Source organism: Salmo salar, chromosome 01, assembly GCF_965601325.2.
Source record: "Salmo salar chromosome 01, fSalSal1, whole genome shotgun sequence".
NCBI lineage: Eukaryota > Metazoa > Chordata > Actinopteri > Salmoniformes > Salmonidae > Salmo > Salmo salar.
In genome coordinates, this window is record NC_138291.1 from 121,785,054 (window position 1) to 121,810,888 (window position 25,835).

Sequence of the window (25,835 nt, forward strand, 5' to 3'; positions counted from 1 at the left end):
CTAACTTACCCAGGTAAACATGTCTCCACGTGCCTTACCTAACTAACCCTAATCCTAACTTACCCAGGTAAACATGGCTCCACTTGCCTTACCTACCTAACCCTAACTTACCCAGGTAAACATGGCACCACTTGCCTTACCTAACTAACCCTAACTTACTCAGGTAAACATGGCTCCACTTGCCTTACCTAACTAACCCTAACTTTCCCAGGTAAACATGGCTCCACTTGCCTTACCTAACTAACCCTAACCCTAACTTACCCAGGTAAACATTGCTCCACGTGCCTTACCTAACTAACCCTAACTTACCCAGGTAAACATGGTTCCACTTGCCTTACCTAACTAACCCCAACCCTAACTTACCCAGGTAAACATGGCTCCACGTGCCTTACCTAACTAACCCTTACTTACCCAGGTAAACATGGCTCCACGTGCCTTACCTAACTAACCCTATCTTACCCAGGTAAACATGGCTCCACGTGCCTTACCTAACTAATCCTAACCCTAACTTACCCAGGTAAACATGGCTCCACGTGCCTTACTTAACTAACCCTAACTTACCCAGGTAAACATGGCTCCACTTGCCTTACCTAACTAACCCTAACTTACCCAGGTAAACATGTCACCACTTGCCTTACCTAATTAACCCTATCTTACCCAGGTAAACATGGCTCCACTTGCCTTACCTAACTAACCCTAACCCTAACTTACCCAGGTCAACATGGCTCCACTTGCCTTACCTTACTAACCCTAACTTACCCAGGTAAACATGGCTCCACGTGCCTTACCTAACTAACCATAACGTACCCAGGTAAACATGGCTCCACTTGCCTTACCTAACTAAACCTAACTTACCAGGTAAACATGGCTCCACTTGCCTTGCCTAACTAACCCTAACCCTAACTTACCCAGGTAAACATGGCTCCACTTGCCTTACCTAAGTAACCCTAACTTACCCAGGTAAACATGGCTCCACTTGCCTTACCTAACTAACCCTAACTTACCCAGGTAAACATAGCTCCACTTGCCTTACCTAACTAACCCTAACCCTAACTTACCCAGGTAAACATGGCTCCACTTGATTTACCTAACTAACCCTAACTTACCCAGGTAAACATGGCTCCACTTGCCCTACCTAACTAACCCTAACTTACCCAGGTAAACATGGCACCACTTGCCTCACCTAACTAACCCTAACTTACCCAGGTAAACATGGCTCCACTTGCCTTACCTAACTAACCCTAATCCTAACTTACCCAGGTAAACATGGCTCCACTTGCCTTACCTAACTAACCCTAACTTACCCAGGTAAACATGGCTCCACGTGCCTTACCTAACTAACCCTAACTTACCCAGGTAAACATGGCTCCACTTGCCTTACCTAACTAACCCTAACCCTAACTTACCCAGGTAAACATGGCTCCACTTGCCTTACCTAACTAACCCTAACTTACCCAGGTAACCATGGCTCCTCATGCCTTACCTAACTAACCCTAACTTACCCAGGTAAACATGGCTCCACGTGCCTTACCTAACTAACCCTAACCCTAACTTACCCAGGTAAACATGGCTCCACGTGCCTTACCTAACTAACCCTAACTTACCCAGGTAAACATGGCTCCACTTGCCTTACCTAACTAACCCTAACTTACCCAGGTAAACATGGCTCCACTTGCCTTACCTAACTAACCCTAACTTACCCAGGTAAACATGGCTCCACTTGCCTTTCCTAACTAACCCTAACCCTAACTTACCCAGGTAAACATGGCTCCACTTGCCTTACCAAACTAACCCTAATCCTAACTTACCCAGGTAAACAAGGCTCCATTTGACTTACCTAACTAACCCTAACTTACCCAGGTAAACATGGCTCCACTTGCCTTACCTACCTAACCCTAACTTACCCAGTTAAACATGGCTCCACTTGCCTTACCTAACTAACCCTAACTTACCCAGGTAAACATGGCTCCACTTGCCTTACCTAACTAACCCTAACTTACCCAGGTAAACATGTCACCACTTAACTTACCTAATTAACGCTAACTTACCCAGGTAAACATGGCTCCACTTGCCTTACCTAACTAACCCTAATCCTAACTTACCCAGGTAAACAAGGCTCCACTTGACTTACCTAACTAACCCTAACTTACCCAGGTAAACATGGCTCCACTTGCCTTACCTACCTAACCCTAACTTACCCAGTTAAACATGGCTCCACTTGCCTTACCTAACTAACCCTAACTTACCCAGGTAAACATGGCTCCACTTGCCTTACCTAACTAACCCTAACTTACCCAGGTATACATGTCACCACTTGCCTTACCTAATTAACCCTAACTTACCCAGGTAAACATGGCTCCACTTGCCTTACCTAACTAACCCTAACCCTAACTTACCCAGGTAAACATGGCTCCACTTGCCTTACCTTACTAACCCTAACTTACCCAGGTAAACATGGCTCCACGTGCCTTACCTAACTAACCCTAACGTACCCAGGTAAACATGGCTCCACTTGCCTTACCTAACTATCCCTAACCCTAACTTACCCAGGTAAACATGGCTCCACTTGCCTTACCTAACTAACCCTAACCCTAACTTACCCAGGTCAACATGGCTCCACTTGCCTTACCTTACTATCCCTAACTTACCCAGGTAAACATGGCTCCACGTGCCTTACCTAACTAACCATAACGTACCCAGGTAAACATGGCTCCACTTGCCTTACCTAACTAAACCTAACTTACCAGGTAAACATGGCTCCACTTGCCTTGCCTAACTAACCCTAACCCTAACTTACCCAGGTAAACATAGCTCCACTTGCCTTACCTAACTAACCCTAACCCTAACTTACCCAGGTAAACATGGCTCCACTTGACTTACCTAACTAACCCTAACTTACCCAGGTAAACATGGCTCCACTTGCCCTACCTAACTAACCCTAACTTACCCAGGTAAACATGGCACCACTTGCCTCACCTAACTAACCCTAACTTACCCAGGTAAACATGGCTCCACTTGCCTTACCTAACTAACCCTAATCCTAACTTACCCAGGTAAACATGGCTCCACTTGCCTTACCTAACTAACCCTAACTTACCCAGGTACACATGGCTCCACGTGCCTTACCTAACTAACCCTAACTTACCCAGGTAAACATGGCTCCACTTGCCTTACCTAACTAACCCTAACCCTAACTTACCCAGGTAAACATGGCTCCACTTGCCTTACCTAACTAACCCTAACTTACCCAGGTAACCATGGCTCCTCGTGCCTTACCTAACTAACCCTAACTTACCCAGGTAAACATGGCTCCACGTGCCTTACCTAACTAACCCTAACCCTAACTTACCCAGGTAAACATGGCTCCACTTGCCTTACCTAACTAACCCTAACTTACCCAGGTAAACATGGCTCCACTTGCCTTACCTAACTAACCCTAACTTACCCAGGTAAACATGGCTCCACTTGCCTTACCTAACTAACCCTAACTTACCCAGGTAAACATGGCACCACTTGCCTTACCTAACTAACCCTAACTTACCCAGGTAAACATGGCTCCACTTGCCTTACCTAACTAACCCTAACCCTAACTTACCCAGGTAAACATGGCTCCACTTGCCTTACCAAACTAACCCTAATCCTAACTTACCCAGGTAAACATGGCTCCACTTGACTTACCTAACTAACCCTAACTTACCCAGGTAAACATGGCTCCACTTGCCTTACCTACCTAACCCTAACTTACCCAGTTAAACATGGCTCCACTTGCCTTACCTAACTAACCCTAACTTACCCAGGTAAACATGGCTCCACTTGCCTTACCTAACTAACCCTAACTTACCCAGGTAAACATGTCACCACTTGCCTTACCTAATTAACCCTAACTTACCCAGGTAAACATGGCTCCACTTGCCTTACCTAACTAACCCTAACCCTAACTTACCCAGGTAAACATGGCTCCACTTGCCTTACCTTACTAACCCTAACTTACCCAGGTAAACATGGCTCCACGTGCCTTACCTAACTAACCCTAACGTACCCACGTAAACATGGCTCCACTTGCCTTACCTAACTATCCCTAACCCTAACTTACCCAGGTAAACATGGCTCCACTTGCCTTACCTAACCCTAACCCTAACTTACCCAAGTAAACATGGCTCCACTTGCCTTACCTTACTAACCCTAACTTACCCAGGTAAACATGGCTCCACGTACCTTACCTAACTAACCCTAACGTACCCAGGTAAACATGGCTCCACTTGCCTTACCTAACTATCCCTAACCCTAACTTACCCAGGTAAACATGGCTCCACTTGCCTTACCTAACTAACCCTAACTTACCCAGGTAAACATGGCTCCACGTGCCTTACCTAACTAACCCTAACTTACCCAGGTAAACATGGCTCCACTTGCCTTACCTAACTAACCCTAACCCTAACTTACCCAGGTAAACATGGCTCCACTTGCCTTACCTAACTAACCCTAACTTACCCAGGTAAACGTGGCTCCACTTGCCTTACCTAACTAACCCTAACTTACCCAGGTAAACATGGCTCCACTTGCCTTACCTAACTAACCCTTACTTACCCAGGTAAACATGGCTCCACTTGCCTTACCTAACCCTAACCCTAACTTACCCAGGTAAACATGGCTCCACTTGCCTTACCTAACCCTAACCCTAACTTACCCAGGTAAACATCGCTCCACTTGCCTTACCTTACTAACCCTAACTTACCCAGGTAAACATGGCTCCACGTGCCTTACCTAACTAACCGTAACGTACCCAGGTAAACATGGCTCCACTTGCCTTACCTAACTATCCCTAACCCTAACTTACCCAGGTAAACATGGCTCCACTTGCCTTACCTAACTAACCCTAACTTACCCAGGTAAACATGGCTCCACGTGCCTTACCTAACTAACCCTAACTTACCCAGGTAAACATGGCTCCACTTGCCTTACCTAACTAACCCTAACCCTAACTTACCCAGGTAAACATGGCTCCACTTGCCTTACCTAACTAACCCTAACTTACCCAGGTAAACATGGCTCCACTTGCCTTACCTAACCCTAACCCTAACTTACCCAGGTAAACATCGCTCCACTTGCCTTACCTTACTAACCCTAACTTACCCAGGTAAACATGGCTCCACGTGCCTTACCTAACTAACCCTAACGTACCCAGGTAAACATGGCTCCACTTGCCTTATCTAACTATCCCTAACCCTAACTTACCCAGGTAAACATGGCTCCACTTGCCTTACCTAACTAACCCTAACTTACCCAGGTAAACATGGCTCCACGTGCCTTACCTAACTAACCCTAACTTACCCAGGTAAACATGGCTCCACTTGCCTTACCTAACTAACCCTAACCCTAACTTACCCAGGTAAACATGGCTCCACTTGCCTTACCTAACTAACCCTAACTTACCCAGGTAAACGTGGCTCCACTTGCCTTACCTAACTAACCCTAACTTACCCAGGTAAACATGGCTCCACTTGCCTTACCTAACTAACCCTTACTTACCCAGGTAAACATGGCTCCACTTGCCTTACCTAACCCTAACCCTAACTTACCCAGGTAAACATGGCTCCACTTGCCTTACCTAACCCTAACCCTAACTTACCCAGGTAAACATGGCTCCACGTGCCTAACATGTACATGTAAAAGAACATATTCATTTTATCTCCTGGTGAATCAAAGGGCCTCAGCAGTATGTCTTCAGAAAACCCTGTTCTGTGCAGTTTTATAAAGGATCACTGTCTAACTGCTAGTCCCTGTCCAGGATAGACTTCCTGTTCTGTGCAGTTTTATAAAGGATCACTGTCTAACTGCTAGTCCCTGTCCAGGATAGACTTCCTGTTCTGTGCAGTTTTATAAAGGATCACTGTCTAACTGCTAGTCCCTGTCCAGGATAGACTTCATGTTCTGTGCAGTTTTATAAAGGATCACTGTCCAACTGCTAGTTCCTGTCCAGGATAGACTTCCTGTTCTGTGCAGTTTTATAAAGGATCACTGTCTAACTGCTAGTCCCTGTCCAGGATAGACTTCCAGTTCTGTGCAGTTTTATAAAGGATCACTGTCCAACTGCTAGTCCCTGTCCAGGATAGACTTATCTCTGTCCCATTCATCCATTCACCTCTGATGACTTCTCTATGTCCCCCACCAGGCACCGGGCGGTCAACCTGTTTCTACAGGGATATGAGAAGTCCTGGATTGAGACTGAGGAGCACTACTTTGAGGATAAGCTCATAGAGGACCTGGCTGTAAGTGTTTCCCCATTGATAAGCTCATAGAGGACCTGGCTGTAAGGTTTCTTCATTGATAAGCTCATAGAGGACCTGTATGTGTTCCCCCATTGATAAGCTCATAGAGGACCAGGCTGTAAGTGTTCCCCCATTGATAAGCTCATAGAGGACCTGTATGTGTTCCTCCATTAATGTGTGAATTCAGGAACGCTGTGTGGGAAATCACACAGCAGGGAATTCCTGTGTCTAGTGACAATGTGTGTCTAATGACATGTTATTGTGTTGATGCTATTTTTCCTGCCTGCACACAAATCCATGTCCTCATGTTGTTGCGGAGCATCAATTTTATATTCTGAGCATGGCCACACAGACATTGAACTCTCGGTTTGAAATGAAGTCACGATTGGATTAACCAGGCTCCAATACCCAACATTCATTGTGGGCGAAGTGATTTATTTTTCTGAAAGCGCAAAGAAACAGACTATTGTTTACAAAACAAAAGCAGTCAACGATGCATTCCTTTCAGATAACGTTTCTGAGAATTTCCTCTCAATGCAACGGAGGGAAGGAAGACCTCTTGATGTTATGCTCAGCTCCTTTTGTGGTGGAGACTAGAGAGAGGTACCTGGAATAAACTAGAGAGAGGTACCTGGAATAAACTATGTGGAGGAGACTAGAGAGAGGTACCTGGAATAAACTATGTGGAGGAGACTAGAGAGAGGTACCTGGCATGAACGATGTGGAGGAGACTAGAGAGAGGTACCTGAAATAAACTATGTGGTCGAGACTAGAGAGAGTTAACAGGAATAAACTATGTGGAGGAGACTAGAGAGAGTTAGCTGGAATGAACTGTGGAGGAGACTAGAGAGAGGTACCTGGAATAAACTATGTGGAGGAGACTAGAGAGAGTTACCTGGAATAAACTATGTGGTCGAGACAAGAGAGAGGTACCTGGAATAAACTATGTGGAGGAGACTATATAGAGGTACCTGGAATAAACTATGTGGTCGAGACTAGAGAGAGGTACCTGGAATAAACTATGTGGTGGAGACTGGAGAGAGGTACCTGGAATAAACTATGTGGAGGAGACTAGAGAGAGTTACCTGGAATAAACTATGTGGTCGAGACTAGAGAGAGGTACCTGGAATAAACTATGTGGAGGAGACTAGAGAGAGGTACCTGGAATAAACTAGAGAGAGTTACCTGGAATAAACTATGTGGAGGAGACTACATTTACATTTTAGTCATTTAGCAGACGCTCTTATCCAGAGCGAATTACAGTAGTTGTTTTCCCCCGTGGGAATCGAACCCACAACCCTGGCATTGCAAACACCATGCAAACACCATGCTCTACCAACTGAGCCACACGGGACCAAAGAGAGAGTTACCTGGAATGAACTGTGTCGCAGTGTTTATATATTCATCACTGGTGCTGGTCTCTAGGGGAGTAGTGTTTATATATTCATCACTGGTGCTGGTCTCTATATAGTAGTGTTTATATATTCATCACTGGTGCTGGTCTCTAGGGGAGTAGTGTTTATATATTCATCACTGGTGCTGGTCTCTATATAGTAGTGTTTATATATTCATCACTGGTGCTGGTCTCTAGGGGAGTAGTGTTTATATATTCATCACTGGTGCTGGTCTCTAGGGGAGTAGTGTTTATATATTCATCACTGGTGCTGGTCTCTAGGGGAGTAGTGTTTATATATTCATCACTGGTGCTGGTCTCTAGGGGAGTAGTGTTTATATATTCATCACTGGTGCTGGTCTCTATATAGTAGTGTTTATATATTCATCACTGGTGCTGGTCTCTAGGGGAGTAGTGTTTATATATTCATCACTGGTGCTGGTCTCTATATAGTAGTGTTTATATATTCATCACTGGTGCTGGTCTCTAGGGGAGTAGTGTTTATATATTCATCACGGGTGCTGGTCTCTATATAGTAGTGTTTATATATTCATCACTGGTGCTGGTCTCTAGGGGAGTAGTGTTTATATATTCATCACTGGTGCTGGTCTCTAGGGGAGTAGTGTTTATATATTCATCACTGGTGCTGGTCTCTATATAGTAGTGTTTATATATTCATCACTGGTGCTGGTCTCTAGGGGAGTAGTGTTTATATATTCATCACTGGTGCTGGTCTCTATATAGTAGTATTTATATATTCATCACTGGTGCTGGTCTCTAGGGGAGTAGTGTTTATATATTCATCACTGGTGCTGGTCTCTATATAGTAGTGTTTATATATTCATCACTGGTGCTGGTCTCTATAAAGTAGTGTTTATATATTCATCACTGGTGCTGGTCTCTAGGGGAGTAGTGTTTATATATTCATCACTGGTGCTGGTCTCTATAGTAGGATTCATAACACACATTTGTTCCCAGTAAGATGATGTGATGCTTATCAGAGCTCCTTTTTGTGGTTAAGACTTGAGAGTGTTACCTGTGTTGAATTAGTGTAGACTAGAAGACCCTGTAAGGAAGAGATTTGACGTTTGTTATTTGTGAGGAACATATTTTTATTTTGTTGTTATTCTGTCTTCATAGAGACCGGGAGGAGAGGAGCCTCCTGAAGAAGATGAGGGAGCCAAGAGGATCGACCCTCTTCATCAGCTCATACAGTTATTCAGTAGGACGGCCCTGACTGAGAAGTGGTGGGTATCTCTGCTCTGTAGCTGGTCCTAGTAAACTATAGTCATACCAAGACTGTAACTAATAGTGATGCTAATAATGTTTTCTTTATAGTGGTGGGTATCTCTGCTCTGTAGCTGATCCTAGTAAACTATAGTCATACCAAGACTGTAACTAATAGTGATGCTAGTAATGTTTCCTTTATAGTGGTGGGTATCTCTGCTCTGTAGCTGGTTCTAGTAAACTATAGTCATACCAAGACTGTAACTAATAGTGATGCTAGTAATGTTTCCTTTATAGTGGTGGGTATCTCTGCTCTGTAGCTGGTCCTAGTAAACTATAGTCACACCAAGAATGTAACTAATAGTGATGCTAGTAATGTTTCCTTTATAGTGGTGGGTATCTCTGCTCTGTAGCTGGTCCTAGTAAACTATAGTCATACCAAGACTGTAACTAATAGTGATGCTAGTAATGTTTCTTTTATAGTGGTGGGTATCTCTGCTCTGTAGTTGGTCCTAGTAAACTATAGTCATACCAGGACTGTAACTAATAGTGATGCTAGTATTGTTTTCTTTATAGTGGTGGGTATCTCTGCTCTGTAGCTGGTCCTAGTAAACTATAGTCATACCAGGACTGTAACTAATAGTGATGCTAGTAATGTTTTCTTTGTAGTGGTGGGTATCTCTGCTCTGTAGCTGGTCCTAGTAAACTATAGTCATACCAGGACTGTAACTAATAGTGATGCTAGTAATGTTTTCTTTGTAGTGGTGGGTATCTCTGCTCTGTAGCTGGTCCTAGTAAACTATAGTCATACCAGGACTGTAACTAATAGTGATGCTAGTAATGTTTCCTTTATAGTGGTGGTTATCTCTGCTCTGTAGCTGGTCCTAGTAAACTATAGTCATACCAGGACTGTAACTAATAGTGATGCTAGTAATGTTTCCTTTATAGTGGTGGGTATCTCTGCTCTGTAGCTGATCCCAGTAAACTATAGTCATACCAGGACTGTAACTAATAGTGATGCTAGTAATGTTTCCTTTATAGTGGTGGGTATCTCTGCTCTGTAGCTGGTCCTAGTAAACTATAGTCATACCAGGACTGTAACACTTTCTATATGATACATCATATTCTCTACCAGGTGGTATAAAACCATAGTAATACCATGGCTGTTACTGATACTGGTAGTAGTAACACTTCCGTTACAGGGGATCTGATGTCGACGTGATGTTCTCAGAACCTTCCTAATTCCACTACTAGGTTTATGGTACAATAATAATGACATTATCTAATCTATGTTGCAGTAAACTGGAAGAGGATATTCTCTACATGGCCTATGCTGACATTATGGCTAAGGTACCAGTTCAAATCTAATTAAATGTATTTATATAGCCCATCTTACATCAGCTGATATCTCAAAGTGCTGTACAGAAACCCAGCCTAAAACACCAAACAGCAAGTAATGCAGGTGTAGAAGCATGGTGGCTAGGAAAAACTCCCTAGAAAGGCCAAAACCTAGGAAGAAACCTAGAGAGGAACCAGGCTATGATGGGTGGCCAGTCCTCATAGCCAGTTGTATTCAGAGTTAACATCACAATCCATGATGTTTTTCTACTGATTCATCAATTACTTTGATTGGCACCGATCACTTCATTGGTTGATTGATTTATTATTTGATTGGCCGATCACTTGGTTGATTTGATTGGATATGAATTCTTTCTCTTTCTGTATCATCATTTCTCCACCAGAGCTGTCATGATGAAGAGGATGAGGATGGAGAGGAGGTGAAGAGTTTTGAAGTAGGTATCTTCTCTTGAACCCCGTCCAACCCATTTAACTTTTGCCCATCCCTCCCCAGAAGCATTTTAAAAAGAGGGTGACATCTTTTAAAATGTGGGTTATTTCGTTTCCCATGGCTTGCAGGCAGCTTTTAAATGACCCAGGAAGAGATGGCAACTAGAGTCTTCTCTGTTGAGATAATGATCCCTGAAGAGATGGCACGTGGAGTCTTCTCTCTGAGTTGAGATAATGACCCCTGAAGAGATGGCACGTAGTCTTCTCTCAGAGTTGAGATAATGATCCCTGAAGAGATGGCACGTAGTCTTCTCTTGGAGTTGAGATAATGACCCCTGAAGAGATGAAATGAAGTCTTCTCTCTGAGTTGAGATTATGATCCCTGAAGAGATGGCACGTAGTCTTCTCTGTTGAGATAATGATCCCTGAAGAGATAGCACGTAGTCTTCTCTTGGAGTTGAGATAATGACCCCTGAAGAGATGGCACGTAGAGTCTTCTCTTGGAGTTGAGATAATGACCCCTGAAGAGATGGTACATAGAATCTTCTCTGTTGAGATAATGACCCCTGAAGAGATGGCACGTAGAATCTTCTCTGTTGAGATAATGATCCCTGAAGAGATGACACGTAGAGTCAGCTCTTGGAGTTGAGATAATGACCCCTGAAGAGATGGCACGTAGTCTTCTCTGTTAAGATAATGACCCCTGAAGAGATGGCACGTAGTCTTCTCTGTTGAGATAATAACCCCCGAAGAGATGACAGGTAGAGTCTTCTCTTGGAGTTGAGATAATGATTCCTGAAGAGATGACACGTAGAGTCTTCTCTGTTGAGATAATGACCCCTGAAGAGATGGCACGTAGAGTCTTCTCTCTGAGTTGAGATAATGACCTCGGAAGAGATGGCACGTAGAGTGTTCTCTGTTGAGATAATGACCCCTGAAGAGATGGCACGTAGAATCTTCTCTGTTGAGATAATGATCCCTGAAGAGATGACACGTAGAGTCAGCTCTTGGAGTTGAGATAATGACCCCTGAAGAGATGGCACGTAGTCTTCTCTGTTGAGATAATGACCCCTGAAGAGATGGCACGTAGTCTTCTCTGTTGAGATAATAACCCCCGAAGAGATGACAGGTAGAGTCTTCTCTTGGAGTTGAGATAATGATTCCTGAAGAGATGACACGTAGAGTCTTCTCTGTTGAGATAATGACCCCTGAAGAGATGGCACGTAGAGTCTTCTCTCTGAGTTGAGATAATGACCCCTGAAGAGATGGCACATAAAGTCTTCTCTCTGAGTTGAGATAATGACCTCGGAAGAGATGGCAGGTAGAGTCTTCTCTGTTGAGATAATGACCCCTGAAGAGATGGCACGTAGAGTCTTCTCTGTTGAGATAATGATCCCTGAAGAGATGACACGTAGAGTCAGCTCTTGGAGTTGAGATAATGACCCCTGAAGAGGTGGCACGTAGTCTTCTCTGTTGAGTTAATGACCCCTGAAGAGATGGCACGTAGTCTTCTCTGTTGAGATAATGACCCCTGAAGAGATGACACGTAGAGTCTTCTCTCTGAGTTGAGATAATGACCCCTGAAGAGATAACACGTAGAGTCTTCTCTGTTGAGATAATGACCCCTGAAGAGATGGCAACTTGAGTCTTCTCTCTGAGTTGAGATAATGACCCCTGAAGAGATGGCACATAGAATCTTCTCTGTTGAGATAATGACCCCTGAAGAGATGGTACATAGAATCTTCTCTGTTGAGATAATGATCCCTGAAGAGATGACACGTAGAGTCAGCTCTTGGAGTTGAGATAATGACCCCTGAAGAGATGGCACGTAGTCTTCTCTGTTGAGATAATGACCCCTGAAGTGATGGCACGTAGTCTTCTCTGTTGAGATAATAACCCCCGAAGAGATGACAGGTAGAGTCTTCTCTTGGAGTTGAGATAATGACCCCTGAAGAGATGGCACATAAAGTCTTCTCTCTGAGTTGAGATAATGACCTCGGAAGAGATGGCAGGTAGAGTCTTCTCTGTTGAGATAATGACCCCTGAAGAGATTGCACGTAGAGTCTTCTCTTGGAGTTGAGATAATGACCCCTGAAGAGATGGCACATAGAATCTTCTCTGTTGAGATAATGACCCCTGAAGAGATGACAGATAGAGTCTTCTCTTGGAGTTGAGATAATGACCCCTGAAGAGATGGCACGTAGAATCTTCTCTGTTGAGATAATGACCCCTGAAGAGATGGCACATAGAATCTTCTCTGTTGAGATAATGACCCCTGAAGAGATGGCACGTAGTCTTCTCTGTTGAGATAATTACCCCTGAAGAGATGTCACTTAGTCTTCTCTGTTGAGATAATGACCCCTGAAGAGATGACAGATAGAGTCTTCTCTTGGAGTTGAGATAATGACCCCTGAAGAGATGGCACGTAGAATCTTCTCTGTTGAGATAATGATCCCTGAAGAGATGACACGTAGAGTTAGCTCTTGGAGTTGAGATAATGACCCCTGAAGAGATGGCACGTAGTCTTCTCTGTTGAGATAATGACCCCTGAAGCGATGGCACATAGAATCTTCTCTGTTGAGATAATGATCCCTGAAGAGATGACACGTAAAATCTTCTCTGTTGAGATAATGATCCCTGAAGAGATGACACGTAGAGTCTTCTCTTGGAGTTGAGATAATGACCCCTGAAGAGATGGCACATAGTCTTCTCTGTTGAGATAATTACCCCTGAAGAGATGGCACTTAGTCTTCTCTGTTGAGATAATGACCCCCGAAGAGATGACAGGTAGAGTCTTCTCTTGGAGTTGAGATAATGATCCCTGAAGAGATGGCACGTAAAGTCTTCTCTGTTGAGATAATGACCCCTGAAGAGATGGCACTTGGAGTCTTCTCTCAGAGTTGACACAATCTTGTGCAAGTCAAACTTTCTCACACATCGTTCATTGACATTAATGGGAGACTTGTGGATCTCAGGTTATCGTACCAGTCAGACGATAATGATATGTCTCATCTTTCTCATACCTGGTGTAATTTACCATAGATTGACAACATTTTTTATTTGATTTATTTAACCTTTATTTAACTAGTCAAGTCAGTTAAAAAGAACAACATTTTTATTTACAATGACGGCCTAACCCCGGTCAAACCCGGACGACGCCGGGCCAATTGTGCGCCGACCCGTTGGAACACCCGATCATGGCCGGGTTGTGATACAGCCCAGGAATCGAACCAGGACGTCTGTAATGACGCCTGTAGCACTGAGATGCAGTGCCGTAGACCTGCTGCGCCGCTTTGGAGCCCCTGTTGTAATGGAACATTGTGTAAATCTATATTTTTCTCCTCGTGTCGGTTTATTTTTTTTATTTTTTGTGATCACGCAGAGAGACACCCATAAACACTGATGATGCTAATCAGCATGGCTTTCAGTAGGCTGCTCACGGCTGTTTCTTTGGCACCACTCAGACATGTTGTCCTTATTACACCAATCTTTTCACCATCATTTTCTAGTAAGTTTTTCTATTTTCTGAGTATAGCGGAGAAGGAGGTGGGCTGTGGATCCGTGCACTGTGAAATGATGCCATTCTGTTTCCCCAGCGTGATATAAGCAAAGGTTTAAGGAACAAAATTGACAAGAAGGAGGAAGAATCTCTGGTAACAAAGTTCTTAAAACAACTGTTTCCGTTGATTTTGCATCTTGTTTCCTTTCCAAGTATTTCTGTTTTCATGTTCCTTTTTGAAGGTTCTTCATTCATATCGTTCATCCCGCCCCTCTCGCTCCCTGTTTTTTTTTTTCAACACTGTAAAAAAAAAAAAAAAAACATTAGGAGAGCGGCCATCTTGCTTTCAGAGCTCTTCCATCCCCCCTTGTATTCTTCTGCTGTAGCTCAGATGGAAAGTGGGGGAAGCAGCCAAGCCTGGGCCCCTGTAGCTCTCCCTGCCATGCTGTTCCCTCAGTCAGGCAGAGTGGTTTCTGCTGTTTGGTTGTCACTGTTTCAGTGGTTGTGCTGGAGACATGACACTGTCCCCCTTGTCTATCTGTCTCATGTCCCTCAGCACTGAGCTTACAGTCACCTCACTGTACCAACACACTGTACTAACACACAGACAGACTGCCTGCTCCCATCCAGCTCCAAGCTCCAAGCCCTCTGTAGTCTTAACTAGCCAATGTGGGGCCCTGTGGTTATGAGTTGCAATATTGTAATATATTAGTCCTCAACAGGCATTATTAACACTGGTGAAATCATCCTGAATTTAATTTGAGAGACATTTATAGAAAACACCTACTGAAGGTTATCTTGAACCTGGTACAGGAGCCCGGTAAGTCTTCACCTCCAGGGTGCTGTGAGTGTCTTATAGCCCGATGGGCGCACGGCGGTCTGATAGGACAGGAAGGTGCAGTCTCTCAGGTCTCTCCTCTTCCTCTTCCTCCTCTTCCTCCATTCTGCAGGAAAAAGAGATGGAGAAACAGAAGCTGCTATATCAGCAGGCCAGGTTACACGACCGAGGTGCTGCGGAGATGGTGCTGCAGACCATCAGCGCCAGCAAAGGTAAGCTCTCTGAGTAGAATGGATATAAACAGGATGTACACTGAGGAGGACAAAACATTAGGAACACCTTTCCTAATATTGAATCGCTGCACCACCCCACCATGCCTTTCGGCCCTCAGAACAGCCTCGATTCGTCGGGGCGTGGACTCTACAAGGGGTCGAAAGCGTTCACACAGGGGATGCTGGACCATGTTGACTCTAATGCTTCCCACAGTTGTGTTAAGGTTGGCTGGATGTCCTTTTGTGTGGTGGACCATTCTTGATACACACAGGAAACTGTTGAGCGTGAAAAACCCAGCAGCGTTGCAGTTCTTGACACAAACTGGTGTGCCTGGCACCTACTACCATACCCCGTTCAAAGGCACTTAAATGTTTTGTCTTGCCCATTCACCCTCTGAATGGCACACATACACAATCCATGTCTCAAGGCTTAAAAATCCTTCTTTCACCTGTCTCATCTCCTTCATCTACACTGATTGAAGTGGATTTAACAAGTGACATCAATAAGGGATCATAGATTTCACCTGGATTCACCTGATCAGTCTGTCATGGAAAGAGCAGCCATGTGTGATGAATATGTCGGACATCTTAGTGACCATAACTCTCACAATAATGCAGAGATCTGTCCACAGTAGGTAGGTAGCTACATTGTGATGTACTATACCCAGTATGACGGTGTTGTATTCCCCACCAGGTGAGATGGGTCCCATGGTGGCCTCTACTCTGAAGCTGGGGATCGCTGTCCTCAATGGAGGCAACTCTACTGTTCAGCAGGTAGGTCTATCTACCATTAAACTGTATCAATCTACCATCAGTCACTTACTGACCTGGTATCTAACATTAAACTGCACCAATCTACCATCAGTCACTTATTGACCTGGTATCTACCATTAAACTGTATCAATCTACCATCAGTCACTTATTGACCTGGTATCTACCATTAAACTGTATCAATCTACCATCAGTCACTTATTGACCTGGTATCTACCATTAAACTGTATCAATCTACCATCAGTCACTTACTGACCTGGTATCTACCATTAAACTGCATCAATCTACCATCAGTCACTTATTTTTATTTATTTTTATTTTTATTTCACCTTTATTTAACCAGGTAGGCAAGTTGAGAACAAGTTCTCATTTACAATTGCGACCTGGCCAAGATAAAGCAAAGCAGTTCGACAACATACAAAAATACAGAGTTACACATGGAGTAAAACAACATACAATCAATGATACAGTATAAAAAAATAAGACAATATACAATATGAGCAAATGATGTGAGATAAGGGAGGTAAAGGCAAAAAAGGCCATGGTGGCAAAGTAAATAAAGTATAGCAAGTATAACACTGGAATGGTAGATTTGTAATTTGAAGAAAGTTCAAAGTTAAAATATAAATAATATGGTGCAAAGGAGCAAAATAAATAAATACAGTAGGGGAAGAGGTAGTAGTTTGGGCTAAATTATAGATGGGCTATGTACAGGTGCAGTGATCTGTGAGCTGCTCTGACAGCTGGTGCTTAAAGCTAGTGAGGGAGATAAGTGTTTCCAGTTTCAGAGATTTTTGTAGTTCGTTCCAGTCATTGGCAGCAGAGAACTGGAAGGAGAGACGACCAAAGGAGGAGTTGGCTTTAGGGGTGACCAGAGAGATATACCTGCTGGAGCGCGTGCTACGAGTGGGTGATGCTATGGTGACCAGTGAGCGGAGATAAGGGGGGACTTTACCTAGCAGGGTCTTGTAGATGACCTGGAGCCAATGTGTTTGGTGACGATTATGAAGCGAAGGCCAGCCAACGAGAGCATACAGGTCGCAGTGGTGGGTAGTATATGGGGCTTTGGTAACAAAACGGATGGCACTGTGATAGACTGCATCCAGCTTGTTGAGTAGGGTATTGGAGGCTATTTTGTAAATGACATCGCCGAAGTCGAGGATTGGTAGGATGGTCAGTTTTACGAGGGTATGTTTGGCAGCATGAGTGAAGGATGCTTTGTTGCGAAATAGGAAGCCAATTCTAGATTTAACTTTGGATTGGAGATGATTGATGTGAGTCTGGAAGGAGAGTTTACAGTCTAACCAGACACCTAGGTATTTGAAGTTGTCCACAAATTCTGTCAGAACCGTCCAGAGAAGTGATGCTGGACAGGCGGGCAGGTGCAGGCATCGATCGGTTGAAGAGCATGCATTTAGTTTTACTTGTATTTAGGAGCAGTTGGAGGCCACAGAAGGAGAGTTGTATGGCATTGAAGCTTATTGACCTGGTATCTACCATTAAACTGTATCAATCTACCATCAGTCACTTACTGACCTGGTATCTACCATTAAACTGTATCAATCTACCATGAGTCACTTTATTTATATTTACTTTTAGAATCGGTACTTTGTGTTTCTAGTTTGCTGTGTTTCTGTAGTGTTTACTCTCTCATGTCTCTGTAGTGTTTACTCTCTCATGTCTCTGTGTTTCTGTAGTGTTTACTCTCTCATGTCTCTGTGTTTCTGTAGTGTTTACTCTCTCATGTCTCTGTGTTTCTGTAGTGTTTACTCTCTCATGTCTCTGTGTTTCTGTAGTGTTTACTCTCTCATGTCTCTGTGTCTCTGTAGTGTTTACTCTCTCATGTCTCCGTGTTTCTGTAGTGTTTACTCTCTCATGTCTCTGTGTTTCTGTAGTGTTTACTCTCTCATGTCTCTGTGTTTCTGTAGTGTTTACTCTTTCATGTCTCTGTGTTTCTCTCTGACAGAAAATGCTGGACTACCTGAAAGACAAGAAGGATGTGGGCTTCTTCCAGAGTCTGGCTGGTCTGATGCAGTCATGCAGGTACTGGGTGTACACTCCCTCAACCTCTCATCGCTCGCTTGCTCCATTCTGGTGGAGTGTATGGTGTGTAAATGTGTCATTAACCCTCTCTGTCTCTCTGTTCCAGTGTTCTAGACCTGAATGCGTTTGAGCGGCAGAATAAAGCAGAGGGACTGGGCATGGTGACAGAGGAGGGATCAGGTACATACTAACTACTGACAGGTAGAAACATTGTGGAACTGTTATTAAAGGTAATATCTTACTGTCTCTGCACAACACATGCTGATTATGGGAGAGTTCACCACCATAATGTCTTCACAATATATTCAGTATTAAAGAGGGAAAGAATGGTATCATATCAGAACACACATGGACATAATAGAAGATTAAACATATACGTATTATATATAAGATATTTAAGTTACATATTTTTAGACGTGTTTAATATATACCGTGTTGTAGTTGTGCTTTGTAAGAATGCCTTGTCGAAATTCATCCTGTTTTTTTTTTTTCCTTTTGTCCTTTTTAGTTTTGTCATCACATTGACTGAACAGGAAGTTATGTTGGATTTGCCACATGACCACTGAAAATACAACGTCTCCTGTATCTCTGTCTACGTGCAATAATCACTTTTCATTTCCTGGTGTACACGTCACATGTCTTTGTTACTCTTCAGTTATTTACTAACCCTCCATGTGTTGTCTGTGGGTGCCACATTCTACCTGTGTTGTGGTCAATGTTGTATTCAAAGGCTGAACGGGTGGACGACACTTCAAAGAGTTAATCAGAGTTGGTGGTAATTTATAGAGCGCTTTTCCAATATGCTAGTCAGGCAGTGTAGGAACAAATTCCCTGTGTTTTCTCTTTGACAAAACGTTTTTTTTAAAGGATACATTGACAACAAAGCTTATCTCATATGCAAGTCAATAAGCACAAGCAGAGATCAAATCAGTAGAGCCACAAGTTTTAACTGAAGAAACAAAAAACAATTGCTAATCATTACAAAACTTAGTATAAATTTGTTTTTTTTTGTGACAAAAATAAAACCTTCAAAATCATCATTGTTAATGTTAGTAGGAAGAGTGGCATGTGGATGTTTTTTTTGTCATACACTCTGCTGTGCTTACTGTTTTTATGGCACTTCCTTCCTGGTTTATATTTCTATATTACTTCTCATATGCAGTAGATGAAATGTAAGCTCTTTTTTTTGGTTTAGTTTTCTTTCCCTCATTTCAATACAAAATGTTTCATAGTGGATCACACACGTTGCCACTACTTGATTGAAACGGAATCCAGTTTCTTTTTTGGGGGGGTGTTTTTATGAATGATCAACCAATTGTTTAGTCATAATACCTTTTCTAAATTCTCTACAATGTGCATTCTTCTAGAACTCTGACCAACTCTTCTCCTGTTCTAAATTCTCTACAATGTGCAGTCTTCTAGAACTCTGACCAACTCTTCTCCTGTTCTAAATTCTCTACAATGTGCAGTCTTCTAGAACTCTGACCAACTCTTCTCCTGTTCTAAATTCTCTACAATGTGCAGTCTTCTAGAACTCTGACCAACTCTTTTCTTGTTCTAAATTCTCTTTTCTAAATTCTCTTTGGAACGCCGTTTGGGTTCTTTGCGTGTCAAAAAAAGATATAAGTCAAATAACACTATTGGACGCTTCAAGCGTCACTGTCAAAGCTGTACAGGACCGCGTTGGTAATATCGCGTTATCTATTCCACCGAATGGGATAACATCTGTGTGAGCATTTGAAATTAAAAATATTTAATACAGATGTTATTAGCAACTTTTGGGGTAGCTAGCTAGCTTTAGTTTGGTACCTAGCTAGCACCAACGCAACCAGCCTGAAAACAATGACCAGTAGAAACTGCAGTCATTTTCATTATTCTTAGCAATGATTTAGGAATTCATGTGAGTAAGTATTAGCTAGGTAGCCACTTGTTGTTTTCCTATTGAAATAACTAGCTAGCCAGCTACTTAACCCTGTTGCCCAAAACGAACCTTATAAGCAGCCAGCTAGCTTCATGTGGGTAGTATGGCTTGACCGGGCCGGTTTTGAAGCTAGCCGCAATAGTGGAATTTGCGTTTCGCCTTCAAAATAAAAGTCCCTATTTGAAAGTGATGCAGAAGGTTACAATTGGTGGAATCATGCCATATGTAGACTAGATACTGTTTGAATGAAGCTGGAGTGTTGGATTGTGAAGCAATGAAATGGAGTATCAGTCTATTCAGTACCCAAGTACTTTTTCCCAAAGTCCTCCTCAGAGATATCAGGCTCCAAAACATCCACGTTGTATTGTTTTTCTCTCTGGAATAGTGTTCAATACATAGTAGGTTGACTGGTACAATGAATGTGGCTCAATTCATAGTTGTTTCAGAGTCCCACAATAAGAGCTATGATGCTAATGTTCTCTGGGTGTCACTGAGTAGACTGATAGCCCATGTCATTGATCCACAATCCATAGGTAAGGCTGTACAGTGAAATAATCCATAGGTAAGGCTGTACAGTGAAATAATCCATAGGTAAGGCTGTACAGTGAAATAATCCATAGGTAAGGCTGTACAGTGAAACAATCCATAGGTAAGGCTGTACAGTGAAATAATCCATAGGTAAGGCTGTACAGTGAAATAATCCATAGGTAAGGCTGTACAGTGAAATAATCCATAGGTAAGGCTGTACAGTGAAATAATCCATAGGTAAGGCTGTACAGTGAAATAATCCATAGGTAAGGCTGTACAGTGAAATAATCCATAGGTAAAACTGTACAGTGAAATAATCCATAGGTAAGGCTGTACAGTGAAATAATCCATAGGTAAGGCTGTACAGTGAAATAAGGATGTCCCACAATGCAATTCTAAACTCTAATACATCCACTGTGATTTCAACAGATTTTTGTCAAATGATCAAATGATTGTCTTTTGTTGAATTTATATAAGAACTTTCCAAACTAGTTTAGTATTATCTATTCCTATTATGGCATGATTCCACTATTTTGTATTCATTTGCATCACTTTCATTTAGACTTTTTATTTTGAAGCCTAACCGCAAAGTCCACTATTGTGGTTAGAGCGTTGGGCCAGTAACCAGAAAGGTTGCTAGATTGAATCCCCAAACTGACAAGGTAAAAATCTGTCGTTCTGCCCATGAAAGAGAGAAGAGGTGAGAGAGAGAGAATAATGCCATAATCTCACCTCTTCTCTCTCTCACTGTTCCCCGGCAGGCCTTCATTATAAATAAGAATTTGTTCTTAACTGACTTGCCTAGTTAAAAAAATAAATATTTTAAACAAAATAGCTACTGAAACAGATTATGTCGTTTTACTATGTTTTTTGGGGAAGAACATATTTTGCATCCATCAGCTGGCTAGCTGTATAATAACCAGCACTGTCCAGAGGCTGGGGAAGTGTAGCTGTATAATAACCAGCGCTGTCCAGAGGCTGGGGACGTGTAGCTGTATAATAACCAGCGCTGTCCAGAGCCTGGGGAAGTGTAGCTGTATAATAACCAGCGCTGTCCTGAGGCTGGGGAAGTGTAGCTGTATAATAACCAGCGCTGTCCAGAGCCTGGGGAAGTGTAGCTGTATAATAACCAGCGCTGTCCAGAGCCTGGGGAAGTGTAGCTGTATAATAACCAGCGCTGTCCAGAGCCTGGGGAAGTGTAGCTGTATAATAACCAGCGCTGTCCAGAGCCTGGGGAAGTGTAGCTGTATAATAACCAGCGCTGTCCAGAGCCTGGGCAAGTGTAGCTGTATAATAACCAGCGCTGTCCAGAGCCTGGGGAAGTGTAGCTGTATAATAACCAGCGCTGTCTAGAGCCTGGGGAAGTGTGTCTGCACTCCTGCGGCAGGTGTGCGAGAAAAAACTTGACCAGCATCATAGCATATGAAACACGACATGACATATGAAACACGACATGACATATGAAACACGACATGACATATGAAACACGACATGACATGTGAAACACGACATGACATGTGAAACACGACATGACATGTGAAACACGACATGACATGTGAAACACGACATGACATGTGAAACACGACATGAAATATGAAGAAACACGACATGACATATGAAGAAACACGACATGACATATGAAGAAACACGACATGACGTGAAACACGACATGACATGTGAAACACGACATGACATATGAAACACGACATGACATGTGAAACACGAGTGATACTGTAATCAATGTGTAATAACAACGTAAAACATGTATGAACGTGTTGAATTATTATGTGGCGTGCAGTCATATTCAGGTCCTGATTGGTCAACAAGCCTTTGTTATTGGGACTTGTATCTTGTTTGACACGCAAAGACCTAAACGTCGTTCCATAATTCTCTACAATGTACAGTTTTCTAGAACAACTTCTCCTCTGCGCTACACTTGACCCTAAACTGATTTATTTGCTGAGCAAAACACAAAGAAACAAACCGATATGAAAACCATATTGAAAGCTATTTGTAATCTGTTTGACTTCTGCTTTCTTTCTTTCTTTCCTTTTTTCTCTTTGATTTAATGTACTGTCTTCCCCTCCTCAGTCATCACTCATGAGCGTGGTAATTATGACTTCTGCCATTTTCCAGTCGTTCGTTCGTTAGCTTTGTGTTGTTAGATGTGTTTAGCTGTCCAGGTCGTGAGTCAAACGCCTCTTCCTTCCCTTTATCCTGCTGTTCTGCCTTACTATAGCATGACGCTGTCAGTCTGTTCTGAGGTCTGGTGTACCTCTCTCTCTCACCTCTTCTCTCTCTCTCACCTCTTCTCTCTCTCTCTCTCTCTCACCTCTCTCTCACCTCTTCTCTCTCACACACCTCTTCTCTCTCTCTCACCTCTTTTCTCTCTCTCTCTCACCTCTCTCTCTCACCTCTTCTCTCTCTCTCACCTCTTCTCTCTCTCTCACCTCTTCTCTCTCTCTCTCTCTCTCTCCTCTTCTCTCTCTCTCTCCTCTCTCACACCTCTTCTCTCTCTCTCTCTCTCTCTCACCCCTTCTCTCTCTCTCTCTCTCTCTCTCACCCCTTCACTCTCTCTCTCTCTCTTTTTCCTCTCTCTCACACCTCTTCTCTCTCTCTCTCTCTCTCTCTCTCTCTCTCTCTCTCACCCCTTCTCTCTCTCACACCTCTTCTCTCTCTCACCTCTTCTCTCTCTTACCTCTTCTCTCTCTCTCACCTCTCTCTCACACCTCTTCTCTCGCTCTCTCTCTCTCTCTCTCTCTCACACCTTCTCTCTCTCACACCTCTTCTCTCTCTCACCTCGACTCTCTTTCTCACCCCTTCTCTCTCTCTCTCTCTCTCGCTCTCTCTCTCACACCTCTTCTCTCTCACCTCTTCTTCTCTCTCTCTCACACCTCTTCTCTTGCTCTCTCACACCTCTTCTCTCTCTCTCTCTCTCACACCTCTTCTCTCTCTCACCTCGACTCTCTCTCTCTCACCCATTCTCTCTCTCTCTCTCTCTCTCACACCTCTTCTCTCTCTCACACACCTCTTCTCTGTCTCTCACCTCGACTCTCTCTCACCCCTTCTCTCTCTCTCTCTCACCTCGACTCTCTCTCTCTCACCTCTTCTCTCTCTCTCTTCTCTAATCTCTCTTTCTATCCAACCTAAAGCCATGTAATGCTGTTGTAGAGCTGTACTGTAGACAACCAGCCTCTCTCTCTCTCTCTCTCTCTCTCTCCCCCTCTCGTCCCTCTTGGGGTTTGTATCTGGCTGTAACTGTAGATGTAAGATCAGTGAGCTGTTTTGAAGTGAAGTGGTGATCTGGTCTGTTCTGGTCCCCCATCGTGGCAGTTGCTGGATGTGTGTTATCCGTGTATATATATATATATATATATATATATATATATATATATATATATATATATGGAGAACTTGTGGTGTCCTCGCCTGTCTGTAGTCTGTTGTCCATTAAGACCTTGTGGCTGATTGGCGTCAGTGGTCTGATCTGTGCCTAGTGAAAGGTTTTACCCAATCACCCAAGTGTCTCCCCTCTGATTGGTCTAGTTGTTGACCCCTGTGTGCCTGTGATTGGTCCAGCTGTTGATTCTGTGTTCTGTGATTGGTCCAGCTGTGATGTAGTCAATGTTGTTGTATCCTTTGTTGTTATTTGTGTTCGTACTTTAGTTTTTTTTTATGTGAAAATTGTCAATTTTTCTATGAACTTAACCCCCAATTATTTATGTTGTGTTTTTGAACTGATATTGTATTTTCATTCATGTTTCTGTTATTGTTGTTGATTTACACTCAATATCTCTTTGAAAAGTCCATATTAGTTTGTATGATATACCAGAGGAAGCTAAATGCTAATGGCTAACAGTTGGTAATAATGACTGGCTACTGGCACATTATGCTTTCCTACTATTAGCATTATTCATCAACCTTTATGAGATTTATAACAAAAGTTATGACAACATATGTGAAATATTCCCAGGGAACATACAGCCTTCTGTTGACTAATATTCAAATCAAACCAAATAAAATTGTATTTATCACATACGCTGAATACAAAAGGTGTAGACCTCACAGTGAAATGCTTACTTACAAGCCGTTAACCAACAATGCAGTTTTAAGAAAAATACCTCGAAAAATAAGAAATAAAAGTAACAAATAATTTAAGAGCAGCAGTAAAATAACAATAGCAAGACTATATACAGGGGGTACTGTTACAGAGTCAATGTGGAGGCTATATACAGGGGGTACCGGTACAGAGTTCATGTGGAGGCTATATACAGGGGGTACCAGTACAGAGTCAATGTGGAGGCTATATACAGGGTGTTACGGTACAGAGTCAATGTGGAGGCTATATACAGGGGGTACCGGTACCGAGTCAATATGGAGGCTATATACAGGGGGTACCAGTACAGAGTCAATGTGGAGGCTATATACAGGGTGTTACGGTACAGAATCAATGTGGAGGCTATATACAGGGGGTACCGGTACCGAGTCAATATGGAGGCTATATGCAGGGGGTACCAGTACAGAGTCAATGTGGAGGCTATATACAGGGTGTTACGGTACAGAGTCAATGTGGAGGCTATATACAGGGGGTACCGGTACCGAGTCAATATGGAGGCTATATACAGGGGGTACCGGTACAGAGTCAATGTGCGAGGGGTGACATGTAGCCCTTTGTTGACTAATTAGCCACTTATTGAGACTTCATATCTGGTCTATCATGGTGAAATATGCCTGAAAGTGCACTTACCAAATATACATTCTAGTGTTACCTTGTATTGTTGCTGTCTAAACCATTGGAAATAGTAGTAGCAATTTGCTATAGGTGTTTTTTCTCCCGTAGGCCGGGCGGTGTAAAATAGCAAGCCTTAACTGTGCGTTCACATCGGTCATTTATACTCTCCCTGAAATACATCAAAGTAGCTATCTATATCCCAGTGATTATCTCTGTATTTACTTCACTGTATCATCTGAAGCACTTTCAAGCCTGTTTTATTTCTCTCTCTTACATGAAATTCAGACCAAGATATCTTTATGTTGTCAGAGTTGGTAACATAACAGTGGACGCGTCACAACCCCACACCGTGTTACCAGCCTGTCAGCTTCTTTTCATTAGCGTCGTTACTTTAGAGGCAGCCTTTTTAAAACACAGTTAGTATACTGTAGCCCTGCTGGTCGTGCTTAGTTGGTTCCCAGCTTAGACTGAATACTACTGCTTCTACAAGGACCTAAGAGGTCAACAAATCTATTTACCCCTCTATTTATAAATCGTACTTTAGTGGCTCAAAGACTCCGGTGTAAAATGCTGCTTCAGTTAGTACCGTTTCATCTCAGATCACTCCCATGTTG

General features: G+C 43.0%; 1 protein-coding gene across 1 annotated transcript in view; it reads left to right on the forward strand.

Moving 5' to 3' along the window:
- LOC106613696 (ryanodine receptor 2) overlaps positions 1-25,835 on the forward strand; it is a 1,296,826-nt gene that overhangs the window by 911,446 nt on the left and 359,545 nt on the right. Inside the window, 8 exon segments of the mRNA XM_082973418.1 lie at positions 6,173-6,269; positions 8,803-8,909; positions 10,188-10,239; positions 10,632-10,682; positions 15,127-15,226; positions 15,921-16,000; positions 17,964-18,040; positions 18,147-18,220. Of these exon segments, the coding sequence (XP_082829544.1) occupies positions 6,173-6,269; positions 8,803-8,909; positions 10,188-10,239; positions 10,632-10,682; positions 15,127-15,226; positions 15,921-16,000; positions 17,964-18,040; positions 18,147-18,220 (638 nt within the window).